This window comes from Acomys minous (assembly GCF_964271855.1).
Source record: "Acomys minous genome assembly, chromosome: 11".
Lineage (NCBI taxonomy): Eukaryota > Metazoa > Chordata > Mammalia > Rodentia > Muridae > Acomys > Acomys minous.
In genome coordinates this window covers 41,586,203-41,611,126 of record NC_140492.1, presented here as the reverse complement: position 1 = coordinate 41,611,126, position 24,924 = coordinate 41,586,203, and the positions used below count along the sequence as shown (strand labels likewise).

At 40.2% G+C, this 24,924-nt stretch overlaps 1 protein-coding gene across 2 annotated transcripts in view; it reads left to right on the top strand.

Annotated features, from left to right (window-relative positions):
- The window catches only part of CBLB (Cbl proto-oncogene B), a 178,444-nt gene that overhangs the window by 58,127 nt on the left and 95,393 nt on the right, over nt 1-24,924 (top strand). For both annotated transcript variants that reach the window (XM_084802238.1, XM_084802239.1), the window contains exon 4: nt 23,119-23,265. In XM_084802238.1, coding sequence (XP_084658364.1) covers nt 23,119-23,265 — 147 coding nt within the window. The remainder of the gene's footprint in view (nt 1-23,118; nt 23,266-24,924) is intronic.

Sequence of the window (24,924 nt, the reverse complement as noted above, 5' to 3'; positions counted from 1 at the left end):
GAATTCATTATGCTTTAATAGCTGGACACATTAAAAATATTCTTTAATGCTTTGAAATATTAAAAATATGGTATGCGCTTTTCATTAAAATTTCTGTCTTTTATCACTTTCATAAGTGTGGTATTTAACACAGTGGCTAATTGTTATTTTAGGGTCCCATGCCTGTGTTTTGCCAGCAATTAAAGTTATAGACCATTTATCTGTTCATAATAGCTGCTGCTTCTTCCTTTTACGCTGGTTTCCCAAGTGTTCTGAAGGTTATTCTTATTAATAAGCCAACATTTCTGCCTCAAATAAAGGCTGAGTCCTTTCTGATGTTTGTCTTTTAACCAGCCCAAGTCATGAATGCTTTGAAAAATTATGTGTGTGTGTGTGTGTGTGTGTGTGTGTGTGTGTGTGTGTGTGTATGTGTGTGTGGTGTGGTGTGTATGAGTAAAAGTTTGTCAGTTAAATATTTAAGAAATATGTTCAAAGGCCATGTCCAGGATTTTAATTTCTTAATTTCAAATTGATTTATGTGTATAAATATTTTTCTGGCACTTGTGTGTGTACATCACCTGTGTGCCTGGTGCTGGTGTAGGTCAAAGAGAGTTTCAGATCCCCTTGAACCAAAGTGATGGATGCATGTGAGTGCTGGAAAACAAACTGGCGGCCTCTGAACAACAAGTGCTCCTCACAGCAGAGCCACCTCTACTCTCCCCACCTGGGATTTTGCTTTAATTTGCTGATGTAGTGTCCTTTTCTTCTCTATTAATCTTTAAAGTTATTACACAAACTTAATGGATCAAAAATAACATTTGGGGTAAAAATAACATTCTGGGGACAAAAATGGCTGTGAATAGTTTTTTTTTAAATTAATTCTCTTAAGTTGCTGTTACATTTATTTGCTTAGTTTGATTAGTGTAGTAATTCACTAATGTGTACTTTATATTTGTTTTTAGGCTTTTTTTCTGTTTTACTTTTCTGCTATTTCAAAAGTATCTGCTTGTGTTTTCTTAGAAAGACTGTCAGTGAATTGGTCCAGCAACAGCAGTAAGGATTCATCGTCAACTCTTGCTTGGCTAACTAATTGATGTCGGTGGTTTTATGTGCTTTTTAAAAGAAGGTTCCCCCCACCCCCCGCCCCCGAGCTGGGCATTGCTTTGATGTTAAAAAAAAAACCTGAAATAATTTTTTTCTGCCAAACCTGTCAGTCCTGCTGAGACTTAGGCATCATAGGGTGTTGTTTAAAGTCACACCAGAACTTTGGTATCTTCTGAAGCTCCAGCAAATGGGGCTGAGGTCAGGTCTTCTTACCAGTAGACCTAACCCAGCCCCCAGGTGATGTCTCCGTGCTGCACACCTTGAGGTTCGAGGGGTGTCATTGTGCGGAGAACCCTCCTGAGTGATTTGCATCCTTGGCTGCAAGATGGAATTCCCTGGGAAGTTTCCTTGAGGGCAGCTTACATTTGAGCCCTTTCTGCAGGAGCCTTTACTTATGTGCAGGGCAGGTTTTTGCTGATGTGAAGTGGTTGGTGATTCTAATGCAGGCAAGATTTAAGACTATTGCTGCCACTTTTCTTTTTAGCACATCAGGAATCTGAGGCCTAACCGAAGTTAGTAAGTAATATGCTGCAGACCCTCAGAGCATAGACTGTAATCTTTAGACTGCTTCTTTTTAAATAAAGACACCTTACGCTTTGTGAAAACAAAAATATGTGCTTTGCTGTTTCTGAGGAACTCACGAAATTGCAGGACTCCTTGGCTTAGTCCAGGAAAATGACAAGCATTTTTAAAAATTTACTTTAACACAGGAAGTGAAACGTGAACATTCATAGCGAAATATATAGTCTTCACCTTAGATATGAATGCAGGAAATTAGAAGGTATATTTTAGCAATATTCACACATTCTATAACTTGCCCATATTGTCTGAAAGAAAATCAAGCAAAGGAATAAGGTAACCGAGATTGTGGTAGGCCAGATTGGCATGTTAGTAACTCCATAACAGAACTGTATTGCTCATGTTACGACGTGAGTCATTTTGAGGGATAAAGTGCCATATTCCTGCGGTCAGGGTTACTGGTCTACCGCACATGACAAACCAAGCCAAGCTCATATCAGTAAGAGAAGTGCAAGGACTGGACTGGCATTTTAGTAATGGAGTTTTCAGAGTTATGAAAGGAGGGAGGGAGGGAGGGAGGGAGGGAGGGATGGAGAGAGAGAGAGAGAGAGAGAGAGAGAGAGAGAGAGAGAGAGAGAGAGAGAGGTGTAAATTAAATAAAAGCCCATATAGCTAGAAAGAGGTATATTTTGGTTATTAAGTGAGAAGATGGGTGCACAGTGCTTTTGACCTTTTCTACTTCTCATTACTTACCAAACACATAGCTGCTCAACAGTTCTCACTTTGGTTTCAACTTCAGCTTCCCGTCCCCATGGACACAGGCTGCGATGAAAAAGTATTAGCCATATACAGTAACTATACTGTGGGTCTAGGGCAGTAGTTTATAGAATGTGAATAGACCAGCAGAATTATCGGAGGTGACGGCTCTGGGGAACTTGCCGGACAAGCCCACCCAAAAGCTACCAAGTGAGATACACAGTACAAAGGAGGTTTTCTGAAGACCTCCATGATTTGTGATGCTCACTTGCATGAGAGGAGAATCATCAAATATGTTGTTCTTTGAAAGCATAAACTAAATTAAGATGGTTAAAAATAACATAATCATATGCTAGATGCTACACTAGGAGCATTTACAGCCATCACTTTCTTTCAGGCCCTTTTCAGGTTGTGCAGCGAATCTAGTCACTTTAAAGAGAACTTCTATTTTGCTGACTCTAGATTGACTAAGTGGGTTCTGTGGTCTGTGGTGCTTAGCTCTGGGTGGATGGCATTGAGTGGCCTCACTGTGTCTGCAGACTGAGATGGATGTCAGGAGCCAGGAGTCAGATGTATTGGTTCCCTCAATAAGTGTGGCCTAGCACATTCATGTGATTGCCAAGGACTTCTTGACAGCAGAGAAGGAGAGCTATCAACACATCTCTGTTTCCATTGTAATTGCTATCAGGCTCTTTGGCCTAAGTAAGTAATCTGACCATGTCTTGATTCAAGGTTAGAGCAGTAGTCCTTTTCTCTATATAGAAGAAGCAAAAAAGTACACATAGGTTAGAGAGGAGCTTGTCACTACTTTGTGACTTATTCCATACATTTGCAGATGGATTACAATTTGGGTTCCTTCATTGAATAGCAATGGCCTTAAAGTACAAAGTGAGAATCATAGGAAGGGCATCGTGTCCTCTGTGGGGTGATGCCTGGCGCACGCGCGCGCGCACGTGCACACACACACACACACACAGACACACAGACACAGACACACACCACATAAACACTGACAAGTAGCGAGGGGCTGTAACATCAAGCTGCAGCTTCTCATTGGAAATCGTGTTTGCGTAAACTCTTGCCACTAAAAAGGAGCCGTAAAGGGGGAAAGAGGGTCATTTATCAGTTTTAAAAGGGGAAATCTCCTCCTCCCACACCTAACCTCAGTCTTTAACATCTGGTTCTGAGTACAGATGGGGGAGGAAGAACAGACACATCTCCATTTATCCTGCTCTTATCCCAAACAGTTTGATCTCTGTTTTTCTTGTGGTTTGTGGGTCAGATGTTTTTGTTAATAGTTGGTCAACTGGAGATGAGGAAGTTGTAGTAATTCCTTACGGCTTTCTAAGCAGTTACAAGGCCACATACCAACATTTCAAATCTAGATAGGGTTAGGGTTAGTCATTCTTTAATGATCCCCCAAGGCAAGAAATGGTGATCGAATCCACTGTGCTTCTGTGTTGCTTCAGTGGTAAAACAAGACACCCAGAAACAGCTGTTCATTCATCTACTTAAAACTGTAGCCCATTTACCTTTGTCTAAGTAATAAATACATGAGACTAGAATGCAGAGTGCTGTGATACCCATGTGAATTTTTATAATCCCATATTTTGAAAAATACTAAATGGGGCCTTATTTCTCAGTTCATTGTAACTAAACTTGAAGTAGTATCATTTGAAAAACAGGCTCTTTGTAGTTTGCTGAGACTGTGCTAGTGTAAGACCTCTTCTCAAAGCTGAAAGCTTGCCCACCTGAAAACTAGAGCAAGCAGGAGTTGGCATGGACCAGGTCTGTGCTGAGCACCCAAGGGAGCTCAGGGATTAACGGCCACTGCTGCCACCCCAATGCGTATGTACCAGGAAAATGCCCTTCTCCTCAGCCTTATAAGATTCATGAAACGGGAATACACCCCTGAATTCATGAGAGAAATTGGGAATGTCTACTACGCAAGAGGGATTTGTACTGATAAAATTAGGTGCTACCAGTGTCGGAATCACATTAAAAGTTGACTTAAGTTACAAGGTTAAACCAGGTGTACTTGTGCCTGTGTGTTTTACATGGGCCACTAAATTTCTATGAAAATCAGACTTTATAAATCGTGTCATTGAATTTGCCAAAGGAAGGAAGATGAATTAAGAAAACATCTTGTAGTGTTAAGGTAGTCACCACAAAAATGGAACAGCAACAGCAGCACATTGAACCAACTTTCTTTGGGTTAACAGCCTCAGTTCATGGACCTTGTCCGGTGGAAACTTCCTCTTTGTTTAGCTCTGGGTGGCAAGACTGATGGGAAAGTGGCCAGCAGGGAAGAGAGTCTCACCTCACAAGGTGTGTTTGCAGGAGTTAATGAAGAAGGCATCTGAAGTCTCCCTCTCCTTCCTTCCCTGGCGAACGGGGAAAACAGATCGATCTCCCTCTCTCTGCCTTGCCCCTTCTGAAACTGTTTTGCTGCGTGTTGATGATGAGGTGCATTCTTCACTGCAGCATGTTATTGGTTGCAATTTGTTCGTCTTTATTACTATGTAGTTTCCTAATATGTCATAGTTTGTCTTAGTAGAGTCATAAATGTTCTTATACTTTTTTTTTTTTTGGTGAGCACATACATATATTTCTGATGAATATATATCTTGAGTAAGATTGCTTGCGCTGACCTGCGGGGTTCGACTAAAACTCGGGAGGGAGGTCACCTGTTGAGAAATGCAAGACACAGGAAGGAAAGCAAGTCTGATTGATCAAACTCTCAATCTTTATTAGTCAGGCAGCAGCTTTTATAATTCAGAAGGCAGGGAAGCATCTCGCTACAGGAACCCAGCTGCAGGCTTTTCTCAAAACATAGGGAATTCCAGGCAGGGTCATAATGTCCTGCCACACAGGGTATCTTGCTTTGTCTTCATCTAGCTTTAGTCTTAACAGTTGACTTACAATAGGGTCGCTCCATCCCTATCTGTCTTTAGTCTAACTGCTGACTCACAACAGGGTCAGCTAGTTTCTGGTGAAAGGTAAGCTCTGGGAAAGACAGAGACTTAAAGGTGCAGACTTGGACAAGATGGCTGAACATTGGCCATATGGCCTATCGTCCCCAACAATTGCTGGGCTGTGGGATATGTATGCATTCTTATTCAATAGAATATACACACATATTTTAAATACATCTTCATGTATTTACATCATGCCTGCTCTTGGCAATTTGAGCGCTTACACATGAGTTGTGTCTTCGCAGTTGGCTAGCCCACAAGAAGGCATTGCGCAATACCAAGAAACAGTGGTAGAATATGTTCAACTGCAGTGCAGCCGGCAGTTCATTGGGACTTTGCTAGTCTTCAGCTGGTCAAGGGCCATTGCATTGGCCAGGGGCAGCAGTTCTGAGTTTATAGCTGTACTCCTACAAATGTGAAAACAGAAACAAGTTATTTCTGAGATTCCTTCTTCTGTCTACAACTTTGCAATAAAAAATGCCCTGATGGATGGTGGCAAAATACTTGACTTGTAAATATCTGCTGACTCTGAAGGAACCCAGCTTCTCAGCAAGGCTGATATGTGGTAGACTGTGTATGCGGCTATGCTGACATTTATTTGAGGTTTTCCCTTAGCAAGTCTGACTTCTCGTGACAAGTCAGTTGACACGGCACCCTGTTAAAGTAAGGATTGTTCTACTAACCTTGCTAGAAGTTTAACATAATATTCAAAATGAGCTGAAAGCAACCAAGGCAGTAAATTCAAATAGTATGACAACTTAAAATTTAATCCCCCCCCCCCAAATTTAGTGTTTGGTGTTAAGTGTCTAGTGAGTTCGACAGGAGATTTGCCACCTGTCTCCTTCACAGGTTTCACCATCTCCTCCCCATTGTGACCTTTACTGACTTCTAACAAGTCACTTTCCAAGTTGAAAGGTCATGAGCTGCTGTATTAGAGAAATTGTAACTAGTTGCTCTCAGGGTATATGTAACTTAGGTTCGGTGGTGCCAGCTTTGGCGTTTTACTTTCACCTCTTTCTAAAAAGTTTACGGTTTGTACCTAACTGGGTTCCATGACTTAGGAAGTACTGCAGGGCAGAGCTCTGCCTAACTCTTCCTCCCAGGGTTCCTCTGGGCCTGGGACTGGAGGCTAGAACACGCAGTAGCAAGTCTTCTGTGAGGCTAAACCCATCCCCAGTGAAGGAACGGATTCTTTTCCCTGAGACCTTTAACCTTGTTCTTGCAGGATGAAAGCATTGTGTAGTGACAAAGAGATTACAGCTTTCATGTTAATGCATTTACTGGTGAAATAAATAGGACTCCTGTGTCACTTTCCCTTATTTTTGTTGTTGAGCATTTGGAGTCCTATAAACACAAGTGTCTGGACCCAGTGCTTTATAAACCAGTCTTCATCAGTTGCTTTGTATTGATAGCCATGCTTTCAGCAAGGCACATTGGCAGAGTCTTAGTTAATTTTACCCTTGATTTATTGCTCTAAGCTAGCTCTGCCAAGAGTTTCTTCCTGCCTTTCTCTTTTTCTCAGTTGTAGAATGGACTGGCATCTCACTCAGGATTTTATAGCTGCTGGCTTCAACTTCTGCTACCCTCTTGCCTCCTTTGACCCAGTGATAATTGTGTGTCACTCACCCCACTATAGGTTGCACTAAAGGCTTTCCCTCTGATTTGTTGTCCTCAGGACAAAGTAAGATAGCAAACCTTGATTGACATTTTCCAAAATACATTTATTTTAAGGGATAATCAGGGACCCTCCCTGATTTCTCTGTAATTACTAATTTAGGAGATATATACAGTGGAAACAGTCAAGTCTGGGGAAAAAGGAGTTGTGAATTTTCATGTATTGCTGGCACATGTTACGTCCTTTTCTTCTTTGGTGATACTAAAGTTAGAACCAGCCATATTAGGTGGATCACTTTCATTTAGGCTGAATGCAAAGTGATGGAGATTATTGAGAATTTGGTCCTTTTTTAAAATAGGTGTAGGTGAGCACAGCTGTAGGGTTCCCTAAACCAGAGATATATGTGCTCTGCCTATAGGAAGGAAGCAAGGGGTCTCCACAATGCTCATTCTACCAGAAGGCTCTGATTTATCAACCAGAGGAGACTTACAGGATTAAACTTGGGTGTGGTAACTTGGGGACCAGCCATGTGATGCTGGTATTTACAGAAGTCAAAAGTACAGCCTGTCCCAGGACAAGGCTTTAAGGGCTGTGGTGAGTCTCTTGAGTGATGAAGCAAGAGGGATGACAAATGAAAATCCGGTAAGCCTTGCCCTTGAAGTCCAAGTTGGAAGAAACGAACACACTGTAGGACAACAATGTTACCTCCCACTGGTGATTTGAGCAAGCTTCTGGCACACTAGCAGTGTCACCAAGAGACTGATACCTCTGGAGTGTGTGGCAACTAAATGAAGTTTGCCGCAGATCTTTAAAGAAGTGCTTAGATCCAAGGGTACTTTATATGCTGCCTTACAAGAAAAAAATGATTAGATAATAAAAGAATCATTTTTTGCACTTGTTTTGGCTTCCAGTTAAGGAGTGATTTTCAGGTGTCAGAGTTACACAGGAACCACCTTATCCTATTAAATGCATGGTATAGCAGTTTTGAGGTGGATCCACAGACTGCACGGTTAAAGCTCCGAGCTGCTGCTGGCCTGAGAAGCAAATATTGAGTAGCGTTGTTTCTTTAAACATTTATTGAAGTAAGTAATATCCGTACCCCAGTGTTATGTTTCCCTTTGTTCTGCATCTACATACAATGCTGCCTAAATGAAGAAATATTTCATTCTCCATGGTAAATATTAGTTGTGCTATTGGAAAAATAGTGATGAAAATAGACATTGGTGAGGACAAACTAGAAGCAACAATTCTGGTCTGGAAGCAAGTGCTGGCTACACACTGGTGTCTGTAGGCTTATGCAGTACTGTTCTTCTGTCTAGAAACTGGGCAGTTGTCTGGAAAGCAGAGTTTTGTGCTATGTAGCGACACAGGGACTGTATCCAGAAGCCACAAAAGCACAGTCTGCTTTTAAGGAACAAACTACAGTGTAGCCCACAGAATCAGGTCAGGTGTATACTTGAGAGTTTGGAAGACTTTCCCTCCTGCGAGATTATTCAAGGGAACCTTAGATGATGACATGGCATGCACTTGGCTGTTCATGTGTACTGTATATGACTGGCTGTCCAGGAGCATTATATGTGATTGGCTGTTCTTGTGTGTTTGGATTTGGCCCTGTTCAGCTGGGTATTCTATTTTCAGTCATGAAGAAAAGGATTTCTTCACCACACTAGATATTTATGTGGTGACTCATAACTGGAAGTGAGAGAATTGCTGTGGTATCTGAAATGGAGACACACCTTTCTTTTCAGAAGTGTATCTGCAGTGTTGCCTCCGGCTGTTTCTGATGGTAATACTCGAGGGGCCAAGAGTCTTCCAAGGCAGATCCCCTGCTTGGAAGATCTAACCTGCTTCTGCATGCCTCTCTCTGTGTTACTGCTTTCATCTGCTTGTTTTCCTAGTTTGTTAAATATAGAATGTGATCTAGCAGGGACATGGAGGTTTGTTTTGTTTTTCCCTCCAAATCCGTTTATGATAAAAAAAAAATATAAAAAGAGTCTTCAACAAAGTTTGTAGGTATGCACAAAGACCCAAGGGTTCCTAGTTATTAAGTTCTACCTTGGGAAACATTGGATGGGAAGTGGTCTTGTTCAAAGCCTTTCTCAGCCCCCTCCTGACCATGTGTGCCTTGCTGCTGCAATCACGGTAATATTGGCAGATAAGCTTCCAGCCTACTCTCAACTGAGAGGATGGACGAGCCGGGCTGGGGAGGTGATTTCATTTCTGTGATGTGGTCTTACAGCCTTGTCCCTCCATGTCTGTCCCTTCTGCCCTACACCCTGCTGTGCTGTCACCCTCGCCTACTCCTTCATGCTTTCCTCTGCTGCACTGGCAGCTTCCATTTGTCCTTCCTGTTCATCCTCTGTTCTGCCTCTCTTAACCCTGTCAGGGGCTTTGGAGTAGAGCAGTCTCTGCTCACCTCCTGTCCTTCAGAAGTGCCTTTAAGGGCAGCTCCCTGAATCAGAGTTGTGGGGTTTGCTCTCTCTGTAATCACCAGGCTGTAGACCAGTCAGCAGGCAATCTACTAGCTTTCGTGGTGTAGAATAGTGACAGGTTACGGCAAGTTCTCAAGGAATATTCACCGAGAGATTTAACATATCTAAGATCCGTGACATTCCATGTACATAGATCACAATTTGTATGCATGTTACACCATTCAGAAAGTACAGAGAACTGACAGTTTTGTAAGGATGCTGAAGCCTACATCAAGAGTAAGAGATGGAGGATATGAAAAGATAAATTAGTTTTACTGTGTTACTCCTGATCTTTGTAAATTACTTGTAGCCTTGCTCCTCTCTCTTAGCATTGAATTCCATAAGAAATAACTCGGCATACCTACCCAAAAAATGTATTTTGTATGAATTCGTATACAATCTTACCTTTCTAAAGTTTGATGGAAATATTAAAATTCTTTTTTTTTTCAAATAAACTGGGTTTTTTTGTTTGTTTGTTTGTTTGTTTCTACTAAATTTTAAAAGGGGAGCTCCAGGGGAGAGGTAGTGGCCGATTCTGCCGCTTTGGACATGAATTAAATGCAGCAAGTCTTGCCATGGACTAGTCATCTCATTAAACTCATCTCCATGGGGTAGACAGGAGCAGCGGTTTGTTTAGCAGCGTTGTTAAATGTTTTGAAATTGTTGGTGTATAGTTTGGACACAGTTGAGGTCTAAAAGAAGTAATGTTTGAGAAGTGTGTCTTTAGTGTGAATAAACTTGACTCTTAGACCAAGTGAACACATCTAGGCAAGCCAACATCTAGGCTGATTTCTTATCTAGACATATGTCAGATATGGTTATGTTAACTTGCCTTCTGGAGACTGGTTTAAACGGCAGCTCAGCTATAGGACTCCTGTGAAATCTATAAACATGGCATATCCCTGCTTACCTTTTAGTAAATGTCTGGAGGTTCTCTGCTTTGCTCAAGTGCTTAAGGCTTGTAGAAATAAACCCATTTTTTGGTCAGTGTAAGTCAGTGCCTTAGCTTAACAATATTTTCACAGGGGATTAAGTAAATCTGTTTCAGAAATGAACACACTGATTTATTCTGGCTCAGATCTGGACAGACTGCCTTCCTTCCAGTCATGATATTCCAGAAGTCCTTGTAAATCTCTTTTGACTGGTTGTTTTAGTATCAGAAAGTCTCCAAATGTAACATTTATAATTTCTGATGAAATAATATTTTTCAATAAGGACAGACATTTAAAATAATGTACTTGCTACTTTGCCTACAGTATGCAAGTCCTTGTTTTATTTATTTATTTACTTTTGTTGAGAGAAATGGGCCTTGACTTTCTAACTGGTATTATTGACTCTAGTGACAGATTTCAAAACGACATTTACAAAGAGTTATCTGTTAGTCACTTTTTATTCCTGGAGTCACTCTCTGATGTCAGTTACTCAGAGCCAACTGCAGCCTGAAAATATTAAATGCAGAATCCCCAGAGAAACACATTTCAAATTGACTTTCTGTGTAGCATGATAAATGTCTTGCATCGTCCTTTTCCCTCCAGCACAGGACATGCATCTTGTTCACACGCAAAGTATGAGTGTCTTCTGCCCTGTAGTTCTTTACGAGTTGCTTCAGGTGCCAAAGCAACAATATACATTACTGTCCTTGGCACCGTTGTTTTACTTAATAGTGGCCCAGAAGTCCAAGAGTATCAATGTGGATATGGAAAGAGACAGTGTAAAGGGACCCCCGTAAGTGAAAAGGTAAAAGTTGTTCACATAGGAAAAGCCAGTATCTATAAGGGTCCATGCTATTTGTAGCTTTCGGTACCCGTGGGAACCCTGGGGCTGTGCCACTCTGTAAATAAGGAAGGACTATTGTAGTCCTTGTAAATTGGTAGTACTGATCAGCATGAGTCGTCCATGCGTAATATAAAATTGACAATTCTGAATCACGAAAATCTGAAGAATTATGAGTGATGACATCATGGTACCCATGGAAAGTTCCCCACTATGTAAATTATTTAAAATTTAAGCTTATCTTTAAGTGATATGCAGTGTAGAACTGAGGCTTATTCCCAAGGTACCACACCATATTCATACATGCAAATCTCCCCACCAGATTACAGATCTGAAACACTCTGGTCATAAGCATCATGAGCAAGAGATGCTAGAGTAACAGAGAATGTCCAAGACTTACTTTGTATCACTTCCCTAATTCACTCATAGTACAGTGCTCAGCAAACCATTCCAAACTCAGTGGTGTGACTTAACCTCAGTTATATGCAGATTACCGTGTGGACTGGATGGTTTGGGCGCTAGTTCAGCTGGAAGATCCACTGGCCAGCTATGCGTAAGATGAAGTGCTACCTTGCTGCTGGGGCATTCTATAGCTTTCTGATAAGCGGAGCAGGCCACAAGCTGTTCTCCATAGAAAGGGAGGGAAATGGTTTGTACCCTGTGATGAGAAGAATGACAAAATAATCTTTGGCCATCTCTAACCTCCACAGATCTTTTAGTTAAGTCCTGTTACATTGTGTGGATGAAAGATGAGGAAACTACAACTGATAGAGGTTAAGGAAGCACCCGGGACGGTACAGTTCCTAAGTGGTTTAAGCTTAATCCCAGGTGTCTCTTTGATGCCCTCCAGAGTACTTTAAAGCCTCCCTCTCTTCTGCCAGAGGCAGGCTACCTGGATCCTTCCTTATTTTCCACAGCCAATACCTGAGGGTGGCTTTATTGATGTGGTCAACTAGCCCATTTTCAATCAGACTAGAGGTGTAGTGCCTTAGGGTCACAATGGTGAGTAGCTGTCATGTACTCCCTGTGCTGCCTGAAAAGAGCATTCTCTCCAGATGTGGATATTTCTTAGTTGTTGGGGAAGGTGCGTGGCAACATTCTGATACTGCCCTGTCCTCACTACATACGTTAGTATATTTCTTTACCAAGAACAAACAGAGCTTTTGAACCTGTGGGTTCCCAGTGGGCACACTCTGTTCTGCTACAGTTGACCGTTTTCATATGGTTTCAATATTCTAATGTTTACTATTCATTAACATGAAACACAGAAAATTTAAATTGGCCCTTTTTTTCCTGTTGCTTTGCTTTGTGGTTTTCATTGTTTTGAGAGCAGGCATTATTCCTGGACTTTCTTTTGCTGAAAAAGGAAGAAAAGAAAAGTCAGAGATGGCAGTGGTTGTAGAGAACAAGGAATGAATGCCCCAAGATGAGCTGATGACAGTTTTTGTGCTTGCTGTAACTTCGGCTTCTTTGTTCAGTTCTTGATGACCTTGCTTGAGGACTTCAGTATTTAATACATACATATTAGGGCAAGTCTGTAAGTTGAAGACAAGATACAGCATCATACTTTGACTTTAGCATAGTTTGTAAAGTGCCTCACTCACAATGTTGTCTGTAACAACATGGCTTTTCAGTGCAGGACCATCCAGGGCCTCCTGTTCTTCAGTGCAGAACTGTCCAAGGCCTCCTCTTCACCACAATGAAGTGTTAACCCTCCCACTGCATGTCCTGGCGCCTTGGAGTATGTCCCACACCCACCTCGTCTCACAGATGTTTGCAGGCCAGACATTTCGTAGAACACCCATATCTAGAACCAACAGCTACCAGAACTGTGCTTCCCCCACTATCCACTGGTATTTCTTTAACTGGCCATGGTCTTTGAGACATAGATTCTACATATCCAAGGAGCGGTCTTACCACTCAATGTCGGAGGAGTTATACCCGAATATCCTCCATGTTTAAAAAAGTGTGTGTGTTGTACTCCTAAGGTTTGCAACTTCTTTCTCTGTCCAGAGGGGCTTCTCTCCTAAGAACTGGGGGATTATTGCATCTGCTTTCCAAAGATGTCTTTACACGTTTATTTTCCCCGGTACAGGAATAGCGGGCTGGCAAATCCTCACAGCATTTCTCTGTGAACTGTTTTATTATTTATGTTGTCAATGCAAGAAAAAAACTATGGTCGGTGGTGTCTTCTGATCTCAAGTAGCTATCTCTCTTTTTTTTTTTTTAATATATGCGAAGTGCATTGTGATGTACTAATTTGACAAACTTGGTAAAAGTCAGGGGCTTTCTCAAAAGTTTCTGAGAGTATTTTCAGTTAAACTTTTTAGAGCTTGTTATAAAAGTAGGAGATAAAGTTATCAAAGAGATTAAGGGACCCATTCTTTCTTGGTCCTTTTTTTAGATACGGGAATAAGTAAGTGTGTCTCCACTATATTTTGTGCTTTTTAATTTAAGAGTATGAATGTACCTTCTTTGGAGGTAAGGATTTAGGAAAATATACATGTGGGATTTGTGGAACCTTTAGAGGGGAGAGATGAATGCAGCCCTTTTCAGGAATTCATCGAGTGTTCCTCTGGGTGATTTACGGTGGCTAGTGCAGCAGAAAAGCTTTTTGATGTGTAAAGCAAAGCAGGTGTTGCCAGTGGAACCCTTCAGGTGGTGGGGTGTGCTGGGTCTGGAAATAGACTCATTCTTCTACAAGCATATTCCACCCTTGTCCTGAAAAGAAATCAATGCAATGGCTTTTCAATGATGTTTTGTTCCTTGGTAAAAATAAGACAATTTCAAGAATAGGAAGAAGTAAAGAAGCATCACTCGTGCATCTGCTTCTCAGAGATCAGTGCTTCCAATGTTGTCTTATGTCCTCCATCTTCTCTCTCTATAATTTGTCTCGAATATGAGGCTCTTGGGCGAACTTGAGGTTTTTTGATGTGGTTGTACTGACTGGACATACTGGATTTTTGGGTTTTTTGTTTGTTTGTTTGTTTGGGTTTTATCATCTCACATTTTCTGTTCTTCCATTGCCCCGTCTGTGACATGCATCCCAGGCTGCGCCTCCTCTGCATAGGCCTGGGAGTGGTGTGATGAGTTAGGGTCACTTTGATTGTCACAGACAGGGCAGCCTTGGTTTAGTCTTTGGGGGGTGGCATGCAGCTTGTGATGTCTTTCCGTTTGTCAGTGTTGCCCCACAGCAGCAATGGAGGTGAGCTGGATCTTTCCACTTCTGCCTGCCATCTGTCCTTCCTCGCGCCATTCTAGGAGAACAATGTGGGAATGAGACAGAGGGCTATCTAAGGAAATTTTCCAGATTCGCAAATGGGAAGAAGGATCCGAGGAACAGTTAGTATGATGGGGAAGTTTGAATGCTTCCCCAGGAAGCAGAGCAGATGTTCCACTTGCTCTGTCCACACAGACTGCATGTGAGAGTGTCAGCACTGCCTTTCCTTGACTCAGTGACAGTCTGTCTGTCTTGGCATTCATGAAGAAAGGAATCATAATGAGAAAATAATAGACCACTCAGCTCACAGAGCAATTTAATTATTTTTTTCTGATTTAGTTCTAGGATTGAACCCTATATTATTTTGATTTTATTAAAACAACTTTTGATAATTTCAAAGAATTTTTACCAAAGTTTGGAAGTAGATTTATAAAATTTCTGTCTGTCTGTCTCTGTCTTTCTCCCTCCTCTCTGTCTGTCTATCTCTGTCTGTCTGTCTCTCTGTCTGTCTGTCTCTCTCTCTCTGTCTCTCTCTGTCTCTCTCTGTCTCTCTCTCTCTCTCTCTCTCTCTCTCTCTCTCTCTCTCTCTCTCTCTCTCTGTGTGTGTGTGTGTGTGTGTGTGTGTGTGTGTGTGTGTGTGTGTGTGTGTGATCATATACATCGCTTCTATCTGTTCTTTGACACTGTTTGGGGTGGTAGGAAATCTTACACTTTTAAAATATTTTGTCATTTCTTCATAGTCAAATATCTATGGGATATATACCATGTGTAAGAAGCTGTTACAAGTATAAAACGTCTTTGCTAACAAAAACTTATAATGTGATAAAAAAATGATCCACTGCAGTGATGATTATAAGGTAACATTTCATTATCCTTCAGGGAAATCCCGTTTGGGGGCAGGGCAAATGGAGCATTTAACAGCAAGTTGGTCACAATGAGGAAGATTGGGGGGAAGGTGACATGGGCATATTTTGATACAAAACTACTTCAGATAAGTCAACAGAATGAGGAATAGGGAGATTGTGTCAAATGGAGCGCAGAAGGCCTTGGACAAGCTCAAGAAATGTGGTGAGACAAAGGAGGAAAGGCAGCTGGCCCTGGGGTCAGTAGATGCTCCTGACAATACTAAAAAATTGTAGAGTATATTTAATTGAGTAGCAACAAAATGAAAACCATTCTTGACAGGGCCAAAATGATGTAAAAAAAAAAAAAACTGGTAGCCTCATGAATGTTTCTAGTAAAAGGAAACATATTTTTTTTGTTCTGATGTGTTTTTAATAAGGCTTTGTAATGTGATGAAGTACCTATGTATTATTACTCTTTATGTTTTAAAAATTAAAGTGGATTCGAAGCAATAAAACAAATAGACATTATTTGGATAGGTACCACATGTTTGACTTTTGTCTTGGATTTTTAATGGTAGGTTGTAATTACACAGAAAATCTATTTTCTTAAAATCTCTATTTCATTTTTATTGTGTGTGTGTGAGAGTGTGCACACACATGCCATGTCTGTATGGCTAGTGGGTAACTGACGGGAATTGGGAATTGATTCTCTTCTTCTGCCATATGGGAGCAGGGTGTTAAGCTCAAGCTGTCAGGCTTGGCTGCAAGCATCTTTACCTGCGTAGCCATCGCTCGTCCAGTTTCACTATTTTCTAACTATATTAACTGTTTCTCTTCAAAGTCAATTATGTTTTGGTTAATGTCACTTTATCTCAGGTCAGGAGCATGTACTTGAGTTCCTAATGTTTCCTTCTCTTGAAAAAAGAACCAAAATAAGTCGCATTCTCATCATTTCTGTCTGGGTCCCGTCATAGTCACAACTTCCCATGTAGTTTATAGACGTTTCATTGTAGTTTATCTTTTATGTTAAGAGAAAGAAAGAAGTGTGTTCTCTTTGTTTTTCCTGCAATAATTAGTAGTCTGGTCCACATTTTAAAGATACAAAAGGGTATTGTCATGGATGGGATTTCATCAAAAGAGGCCCAATACTAAAGAAAAGGATTATTTATGCTATTGAGGTAGGGTTTTTTAAAGCCTTTCATGCAGATAAAAGTGGGAATGATCATATAATGCTTTAGTAGATTTTCATGGAAATTTTTCCAGATAAAATCATTTGTGGCAATCAGCAAAGATATGTTCTTAAATCTGCTTTGGCATTGCTGCAAAGTGAAAATGGCTAGCATTAAAGAAATGTTTTGGACTTTATGGAATATGTAAGCTACAATTCATTATAGTTTCTTCTTGGACAATGCTGATGTAATCCTGGAAAGCCTACGAACAACCCTGTTCAACCTCAGAGCTCTCACACCCAGCCTAGCCCACCTTCCTCCTGGAGCTCCTCAGCACAGGCAGCATTCTCTTTAGAACTGTCACCTGGGGAATCTTCAATCCCTCTCTCAAATGATTGCTGTCATGGGGGTTCATTTCACTGTGTTTCTCCCTTCCTCCTTCCCTCTCTTCCTTCTTCCCTCCCTTCCTCCTTCCCTCCCTACCTTCCTTCTTTCCTTCCTTCCTCTTTCCCTCCTTCCCTCCTTCCCTCTTTCCCTCCTTCCCTCCCTCCCTTCCTTCCTTCTTTTCGAAGTCCCTGATCCTTTTTAGGTGTAGTGACTTGGTCTCTTTGTACCTGTAGTCATTAGACCAAGCTTGGCATGTGATAGACACTCACAAAGATCTGTAAAGTAAATGATTGACTGGATGTGTAAGCTGCTTGCCAGGTGTTTCTGAGTATGGAGTGACTACTACGGCCTTCCTAAGGTGTGGACGATATTCCATGGCTATCAGTTGCATAGGGGAAATTTGTAATTTGAAATTTTATTTATTGATTGATTGCACCTTCTCATTGCCCCTGTGCTCCATGCATCACTTACTCCTTAAAAGATCACAGTGGAGCAGCCATTTTATGTAACTATCCAGAACGAGGAAACTGATTCCCAAGGCTTAGTAACTTAAGAATAACAACAGAGTAAGGATAGAAACCCGGAGATAAACAGACTGCAGAGTCAACTCTTTAATGTACACCACATGAATTTGAGTTTTTTTTTCAAAACTCTTCTATGTTAGATTGAACATAGCAACATGATTTCATATTTGAGTGTTCTTAAGTATGTGATCATAAAGTGTCCATTTGTAGCCAGTTGTTATTGACCCATCTGTTTCCCTCCTGAGCAGAATCCTTACTTTGATAGCTTTTGCCCTAATGGAAACTTGTATGTAGCACCTGCAAGAAGATGCTATCTAGGGATCAAAGAATGCCCAGGGCATCTCTGCTTCAGGCTAGGAATCGGAGCTTGGGTTTTGTTTTATCAGTCTTCTGGATTGATTTAGATATTAGTTTCTTTTTAAAGTGTATAATCAGTTTTCATATTTAATTTATTAATATTTTAACTAGTCTCTAAAAACAACAAAACCAATTGTAGCACTTTCTTATTTATCGCTCCACTTGCTTTTATTTCCACTCTTCCCTGTATCCTCGCCCCCGCCCCCTTTGTGGTCCTCTTTCTCACCCCCAACCATCATTGCACAGTTTTCAGGAAGCTAGTTGGTATAGGTGGGTTGAAGATGGTCCTGATGCCTCTTTTCCAGTCTGTTTCCTGGCACACTCCTGACCTGTCTTGTGGCTTGAAGTAAATATCAAGGCTTCTGTAGTGAATAGTTGCTGGACCTTTTCTTCTCATGCTGTGAATAGAACCAAGCCACCAGGCTGCACTTGCAGCTGGTATTGGACTTTTAGAATACATCTTTGTCAGTTCCACTAGAAGTCTTGACAGCTCTTAGTATTTGGACACAGAGAGTGAGTAATAATCCCTTTTATTTAAGACTGTCAGGCCTCTTCTTAATAATAGACTGTTCTCAAGAGGGAGAAAGGAAAGGCACGGCTTACATCAGCCATGTCTCCTCACTCCCCTAAGGAATGAGAAAGCCCAAGGTGAACAACAGTTTGAACCAATTCTAACTCTGTCCTGGAGGCACTATGTCACAACTGCACGAGAAATTACTTTTTAACTGGACATGAATTTCCCTTTAAGGGCCTCTGTTTATATATACTTTATATGCTTCTTTGATTTTCTATTAGATTTGTTTTACGTTGTAAAGAGCTAGAAGCCTGTGTTCTAGCTTCTAAATGTGAGGAATGAATTAATAGTTTTTGTTAATATATCCTCTGTGTCTTCCCAAAGCAGCACATTCTCATAAAGTTTGGATTTCACTAATTAAATGCCTTTTCAATTTTTTTTCCTAATTCACTATTTCTGGCTTTTTATTTTCTTGATTTATGACAGTTATTTTTCCAATGGAGCAAACCAGCAACAAGCAATTTCATTAGGTTACATACCTCCTGCACCTCTCATGTTTAGTCAATGCTCCCAATGAAAATTTGGTGTTACTAATTCATTTTTAACATTAATTCATCAAGTCATAGTGGTCATAATTTGGGTTTGCCACCTCTGTTGTGTTTACTGTAATGTTCTCTTCATGTCTTTGTGTGCCAACGTTCACTAAGAGTAGTAGCATTATTATCCCTGTATCTAACTGTATTCATTCTTTGTCCTTTATGGTGTTGGCTAGAGACACCTAAACTAATTGGGCTTGCTTGTAAACCGTGAAGTGCCATCATTTTAAATCATTTATTCATTCTTGTTCAGCCACATGTTTTATTGCACGTTTCACATCTTTGCCTGAGTTTCAGAGAAGCTGATTCACACCATTGAAAGAGGATATGGTGTTAGACACTACCCAGGACAGAGGAGCGTCCTGCAGTGTCAGTGACGGCCCTGATGTTATGGATGCCTTGGACACATTTTTTTTTTTAAAGAACAAGAAGCCTGGCTTTACCTTGCCTCTCTTGTTGGCTTGTTTATTTTTGTATCTCCTTCTCTCCCTTCTAGTTCCTGCAATGTTGATATCTTCAGTAGTTCTATTTATTCAATATTGACATTGCTTTCTGATTGGCTGGTGGTCAAAATAACTTTACTTAGAAAGATTTTTTTATAAACAAAGTTTCCCACAAAACAAATTTTAAAATGGCTCAACTTGTGATGCTTAATGGAAGATCAGTAGTAATAGAGACTTTTTCTTGTAAATGAAAGAATTCATAACAAGAAAGAATTCATAGTGCCGAATTTTTACAAATGTACTTAGAATTTTATTTGTAAGATTGTTGAGTCTTTGTGAACAGAATTTTTTTTTTTTTTTTTTTTTTTTTAGTTGTGGTGGGGCAGGAGAGTTTCGGTGATACAAACTACTAATTAGTAATCATGAAACCTCTTGTTAATTAGTCATAATTTCTGATCATGCGGTGGAGAATCAGGCGGCTTTAGGAAAAGCTGTTTCACTGTGGAATGGCTGTGTGACAGGGACAAGTGGCTGCTTCAGAGAGCACGTGCAGCGAAGCTTCTGCCCTTCCTCTCTATTTAAATGAGTAGAAATAAATGTAACTTTGTACTTTATTTAGATGTTTGAATGTTGTTAAAATCTGGGTGTTTATAATAAAAAGTATGTTAAGGAATTACATAAAGCATATACTGGATAGAAAAATACAGGAATGTCACAGCATGCTCATTGTGCCAATATTGTGCCAATAAATGTATATGAGATTAGGTAGCTGTTTTTTACTATCTTAATATGAATTATAACCTTTGTAAATCAGTGTATTTGGTAACGACATTTCAGGATGGTCATTTACATATGTATGAGGTATATATACTCTCTCTCTCTCTCTCTCTCTCTCTCTCTCTCTCTCTCTCTCTCTCTCTCTCTCTCTCTCTCCCCTCCTCTGTGTGCGTGCGTGTGTTTGTATATGTTTAAGTAGAATTGTAGATTCTGGCCTATGTGAAAAGTAACATAACATCAATTATTCCTAATACTTTTTCATTTGGTTTTTGTTTGTTTGTTTGCTCTTTGAGACAGGATTTCTCTGTGTGGCTTTGTCTGTCCTAGACTCCCTTTGTAGACCAAGCTAGTATTGAACTCACAGAGGTCTGCCTGCCTTTCCCTCTTGAGTGCTGGGATTAAAGGCATGCACTACATCGCCCAGTCCAAATACTTTTAATATGAGTTGCAGTTTTTTCAAAGAATACAGGTCAAATATATTTTTTCATTATCTCAGGTCATGCAAAACAAGTCAGATAAATTATAATCATCAATTTTCAGGTAAAAGAACTGTACACATGAGGAAATAACCTGTAGTTATTTATGTATGTATTAGTAACTGTTAAAGCCTCTGAATTATAAATTTTAAAAATGTTCATATTTCTGTTTTAAAATTGAGTGTCTAAGTAGCCAGTGAACAAGTAAATTAATTCTATTATCTTTCATCTTCTGTGGCTCAAATATCCAAGATTAGTAGTCATCACTGACTTTATGCTTCAGATGTCTACCTAGCAAGGAAAAATGAGAACAGTTGGATATGATTAAAGAACAAAGACACAAGGCGATGGAGGCAAGCGTTTTAGAAAATAAGGAACAGTTGTTTTGTCTTAATTCTAACCATACTCATTTTTCTTTTTCTTTCTTACGTGTCAACTGAAGCTAACCCTCTCACCTAATAACAGGACATAATTCACTGCAGGTTTTCAAAGGTGACTTTATGTTTTTCTCAGCACGGATCTGGAAGGTCCTTTACAGTTGAGGGTGAACACACTTTGTTGCTTTTAAAGAGCAGAACAGTTTGCTTTTCATCTCCTAGGATGCACGTTTCAACACCTGTTGCCATTTTAATCTGCACGGATAGACAGGCATGGGCCGACTAGGTCAATCTTACAGAGCGAACTGAGTGGCACATTGCACTGGGATAAGGTTGTGTTGAGCACCAGCGTGGACGTGGTTCAGAAAATGAAGGGCTGTTGGTGTACAGTGATAGTGAATGCGCAGGTCGCCAGGTTATGACTCCCTAGACGTGAAATTTCTTAGACAGTGTGTATTGTGAGACTATTTTCTATTGTTCTTGAAGTTAAAAATATTGTCACAGCATAATTTATACCTTCTTGCTTCTTTATTTTTACTCTTCCATTTCTTCAATATCTTGAGTTTTTTTCTCTGTTCATCATCTGTATCTTTAAAAAATGTTTTAAGAAGCATAGTACCCACCAATTTTAATCACAGGTACACATCGCATCATCTCTTTTAAGCATGCTTGTTTTTTGTTGTTGTTGCTGTTGTTGTTGTTTTCCCCCTATGGTCATTAAGTATAGGTACAGGAGGGAAAAATGAGCAAAGAAACATGATTTTTAGTAACAAAGACATTGCTGAAGTATAAGTTTTTACATATAGCAAATTAAATGGCCGTCTATATTTCTATGTTATCTTGAGGCAGTTGCCCCTACTCCAGCCCCCAACACACATATGCACACAAAATACTTTGACTAAAATAGGTGTGTGCGTGCGTGTGTGTATGTGTGTGTGTGTGTGTGTGTGTGTGTGTGTAGATTTGGTTGGTGATCCTGAGTAAAGAAAGAATGTAAATTTAAAATTTAAAACAGCCGGACGTGGTGGCGCATGCCTTTAAATTCCAGTACTTGGGAGGCAGAGGCAGGTGGATCGCTGTGAGTTCGAGGCCAGCCTGGTCTACAAAGTGAGTCCAGGGCAGCCAAGGCTACATAGAGAAACCCTGTCTCGAAAAACAAACAAACAAAACAAAACAAAACAAAAATTTAGAATAGTTTAAAATAAGTTAGCTTAACATTTCGTGCTGCTACATTATCTAGCACTGGGCTTTGCAACCTAGTTAATGTTGTAAATAAGAAACAGTTAGAACAATTGCAGGTGATAGTGTGATTTTTTTTTCTCTGTGAAATTATATTAAAATTATGTTGGAATCCCCAGAACCACGGGGCTTAGAATGAAGGATGCCTGCAGTTACTTCCTTCCTTGGCCGTCGTTTTCCATCCTGTTGTCATGTCGTCCTTTTGAGACATTGTGTTCAATCTGTTTTGGTTCCCCTTCCCATGTAGTAGTTCTCCTAGTGAAGGACACGTGTTAGACTGACCCAGCAAAGACTGGAGATGCTTGTGTTCCAACACCATCACAAGGACACTTCGTTTGCACGTACAAGAGACCAGTGAACTCACGAAGCGCTTGCCTCATTGGTTTTACTCTCTCTTCATGTCAGTGCCACATTGTCTTCTCATGCTGCTTCCTGCCATGTCTTCTTTTGTCTGCTGTGCTCCAGCGACCCAAAGTGATAGCCATACTTTGAGCAGTTTTGCCTCTATTGCTTTGAGGACTCTTTTCTCTCCTCCCCCATCCTCTTCTCTCTGCCTCAGGTCATCTCTGGGCCTTGCAGTTACATATCTTCCTGCATTCTCCTCTAGTGCCAAATTTTCCTTTACTTTTCTGGTTAGAAATAGGACTCTGTCATTGTCATTTGGTTTTAGCATTTATACTTGATTATGCTTTCCATGGGTTTATTTTTTTCATTAAGCTGTGAGCTTAGTGAATTAAATTACATAATTTTCCTTGCTCATGTTTCTGTTAGATAAACACATGGATAAAGGATAAAATAGAAATCCATTAGGAAAGAAAGTGAACAGTAAACATTATTTTAGATGGGTTCTCAGGTGGAGATCAACCTATTTTTCGGTTTATGACTGACTACTAAGACTCAGCTTGATATATATACAACATTTTGTATTTCTTAATATACATTCCCATTGAAGGCTGCATGCATATACTTACCTCTCTTCCTTTTTTCTATTGTACTTGACAGACGGAATCTCACAAAGCTGTCCCTGATCTTCAGTCACATGCTGGCAGAAATCAAGGCAATCTTCCCCAGTGGCCAGTTCCAGGGAGATAACTTCCGCATCACCAAAGCGGATGCTGCGGAATTCTGGAGGAAGTTTTTTGGCGACAAGTAAGTTGAAATTGTGTTCATACTTTGGGTCTATCTTTCAGAGTGACCTAGTTATCTATGTTGTCAGTTCATTTCCTGAGTATATAGGGACAGTATTTAGTATTTTTGGTAAGGTATTTTGTTTTGTTTTGGATTGGTTGTTTGTCTGTTTTGTTTTGTTTTGTTTTTCCTTCAGTGTTGAGGATTGAGCCAGGACATTGTGTATGCTACTTCAATGTTTGCCACTGAGCTATGCCCCAAGACCTTGATAAGTGTTTAAAATGATAATTTCTCCTGTTGTAACAACAAAACTATGTTAAAAATGGAATATGTAAATTTTATTGTTAGAGTACATGTCAGATGAGACAGAGTTATATATTCTGATAGAATTTATTGAGTCGTTTAGCTCTGAGAAACAGAGGCATGTAAATCATTTATGCCTATAATTTCTTATCATTTACACAGAGAGAGCGGGGGGGGGAGGGAGAGGGGAGAGAGGAGAATATATAGGGAAATAGTTATTTTGAAAAGCATAAAAATCTGCTGAGATAGCTTAACTTGGTCTCTTGGTCAAAAGCACTTGCTGTACAAGCAAGGGAGCCACATCCTGAATTCCCAGTATCTATCCCAGTATGCATGTGTGTGATATGTGTTTGTACATATATATATATATAATAGAAATCAAGATATATAATCCTTAATATAAAATATGTATAATATTTTGCACACACACAAAAGAGTACTTCTTAAACATAGAGCTTTGAAAACATTAAAGAAAAAAACTGAAGTACAAGAAACTGCGCAGTTCACCCAGCTCCTCTTTCCATATACTAATACACAAAATCCCACTATGTTTGAACAAAAGCTTTGTTGCTGGCCTGTCAAGTGAAGATCAGGTCAAGATGTGTCTAGTAAATACTTCTCATTCAGATACAAATGTCCACAAGCAGGGGGATGTTGGAGACTGAATGTATGAGTTCGTCATAATTTATGTAACAGTTGGAAAACTCTGTGGAACATCCCTTAGAAGTGAACAACAGGAGGCAATGGCTTCCTCAGTGACGTCATAGTTTCCTTTCAAAAGAGTGGTTCAGATACTCTTGAGTGTAAGAGTGTACTGCCCAGTAGAGGGGAAGGCTGAGGGCACCCACGCCGATGAGGTACATAAATTGTGAAGTTAGACGTGTGACGTAGGATCGGAGCGTTGAGCTGGTCAGTGCTCTCAGACTGCTGATTAATCTTTGTCCTTTCCATTCTATCACAAAATGGTTGGTTTATAGAGCTTCTACCACAACCAGTCTATACTTGTATAGACAGTGATTTTCAACTGACATACAGTATTTTTATTCCACAAGTACATCTCAAGTTGCTGTTTGAGAAGGGTGTCACTTAGGCTAGCCTCAAATTTAAGGTCAGGGCATCCTCCGGCTGTTTCTCATGCAGGTGTGTGCCACCACTCCTGGCTTGGCTTCAAATAAAGATTAAATCCGATTTTTTTCTTCCTCTATTAAAAAGGACTTTTTGAAACGAGAGGGGAAAAATACCATTTTATTCCAGTAGTATTCTAGAAACCCAGCTATTCATAACATTTCTATATCCATTTATAAGTGAGGGATTAACAGTTGCACCCTCATCCACTAATGCCAACTGTAGAAGCGGAGAGTATACTCATGAAATATG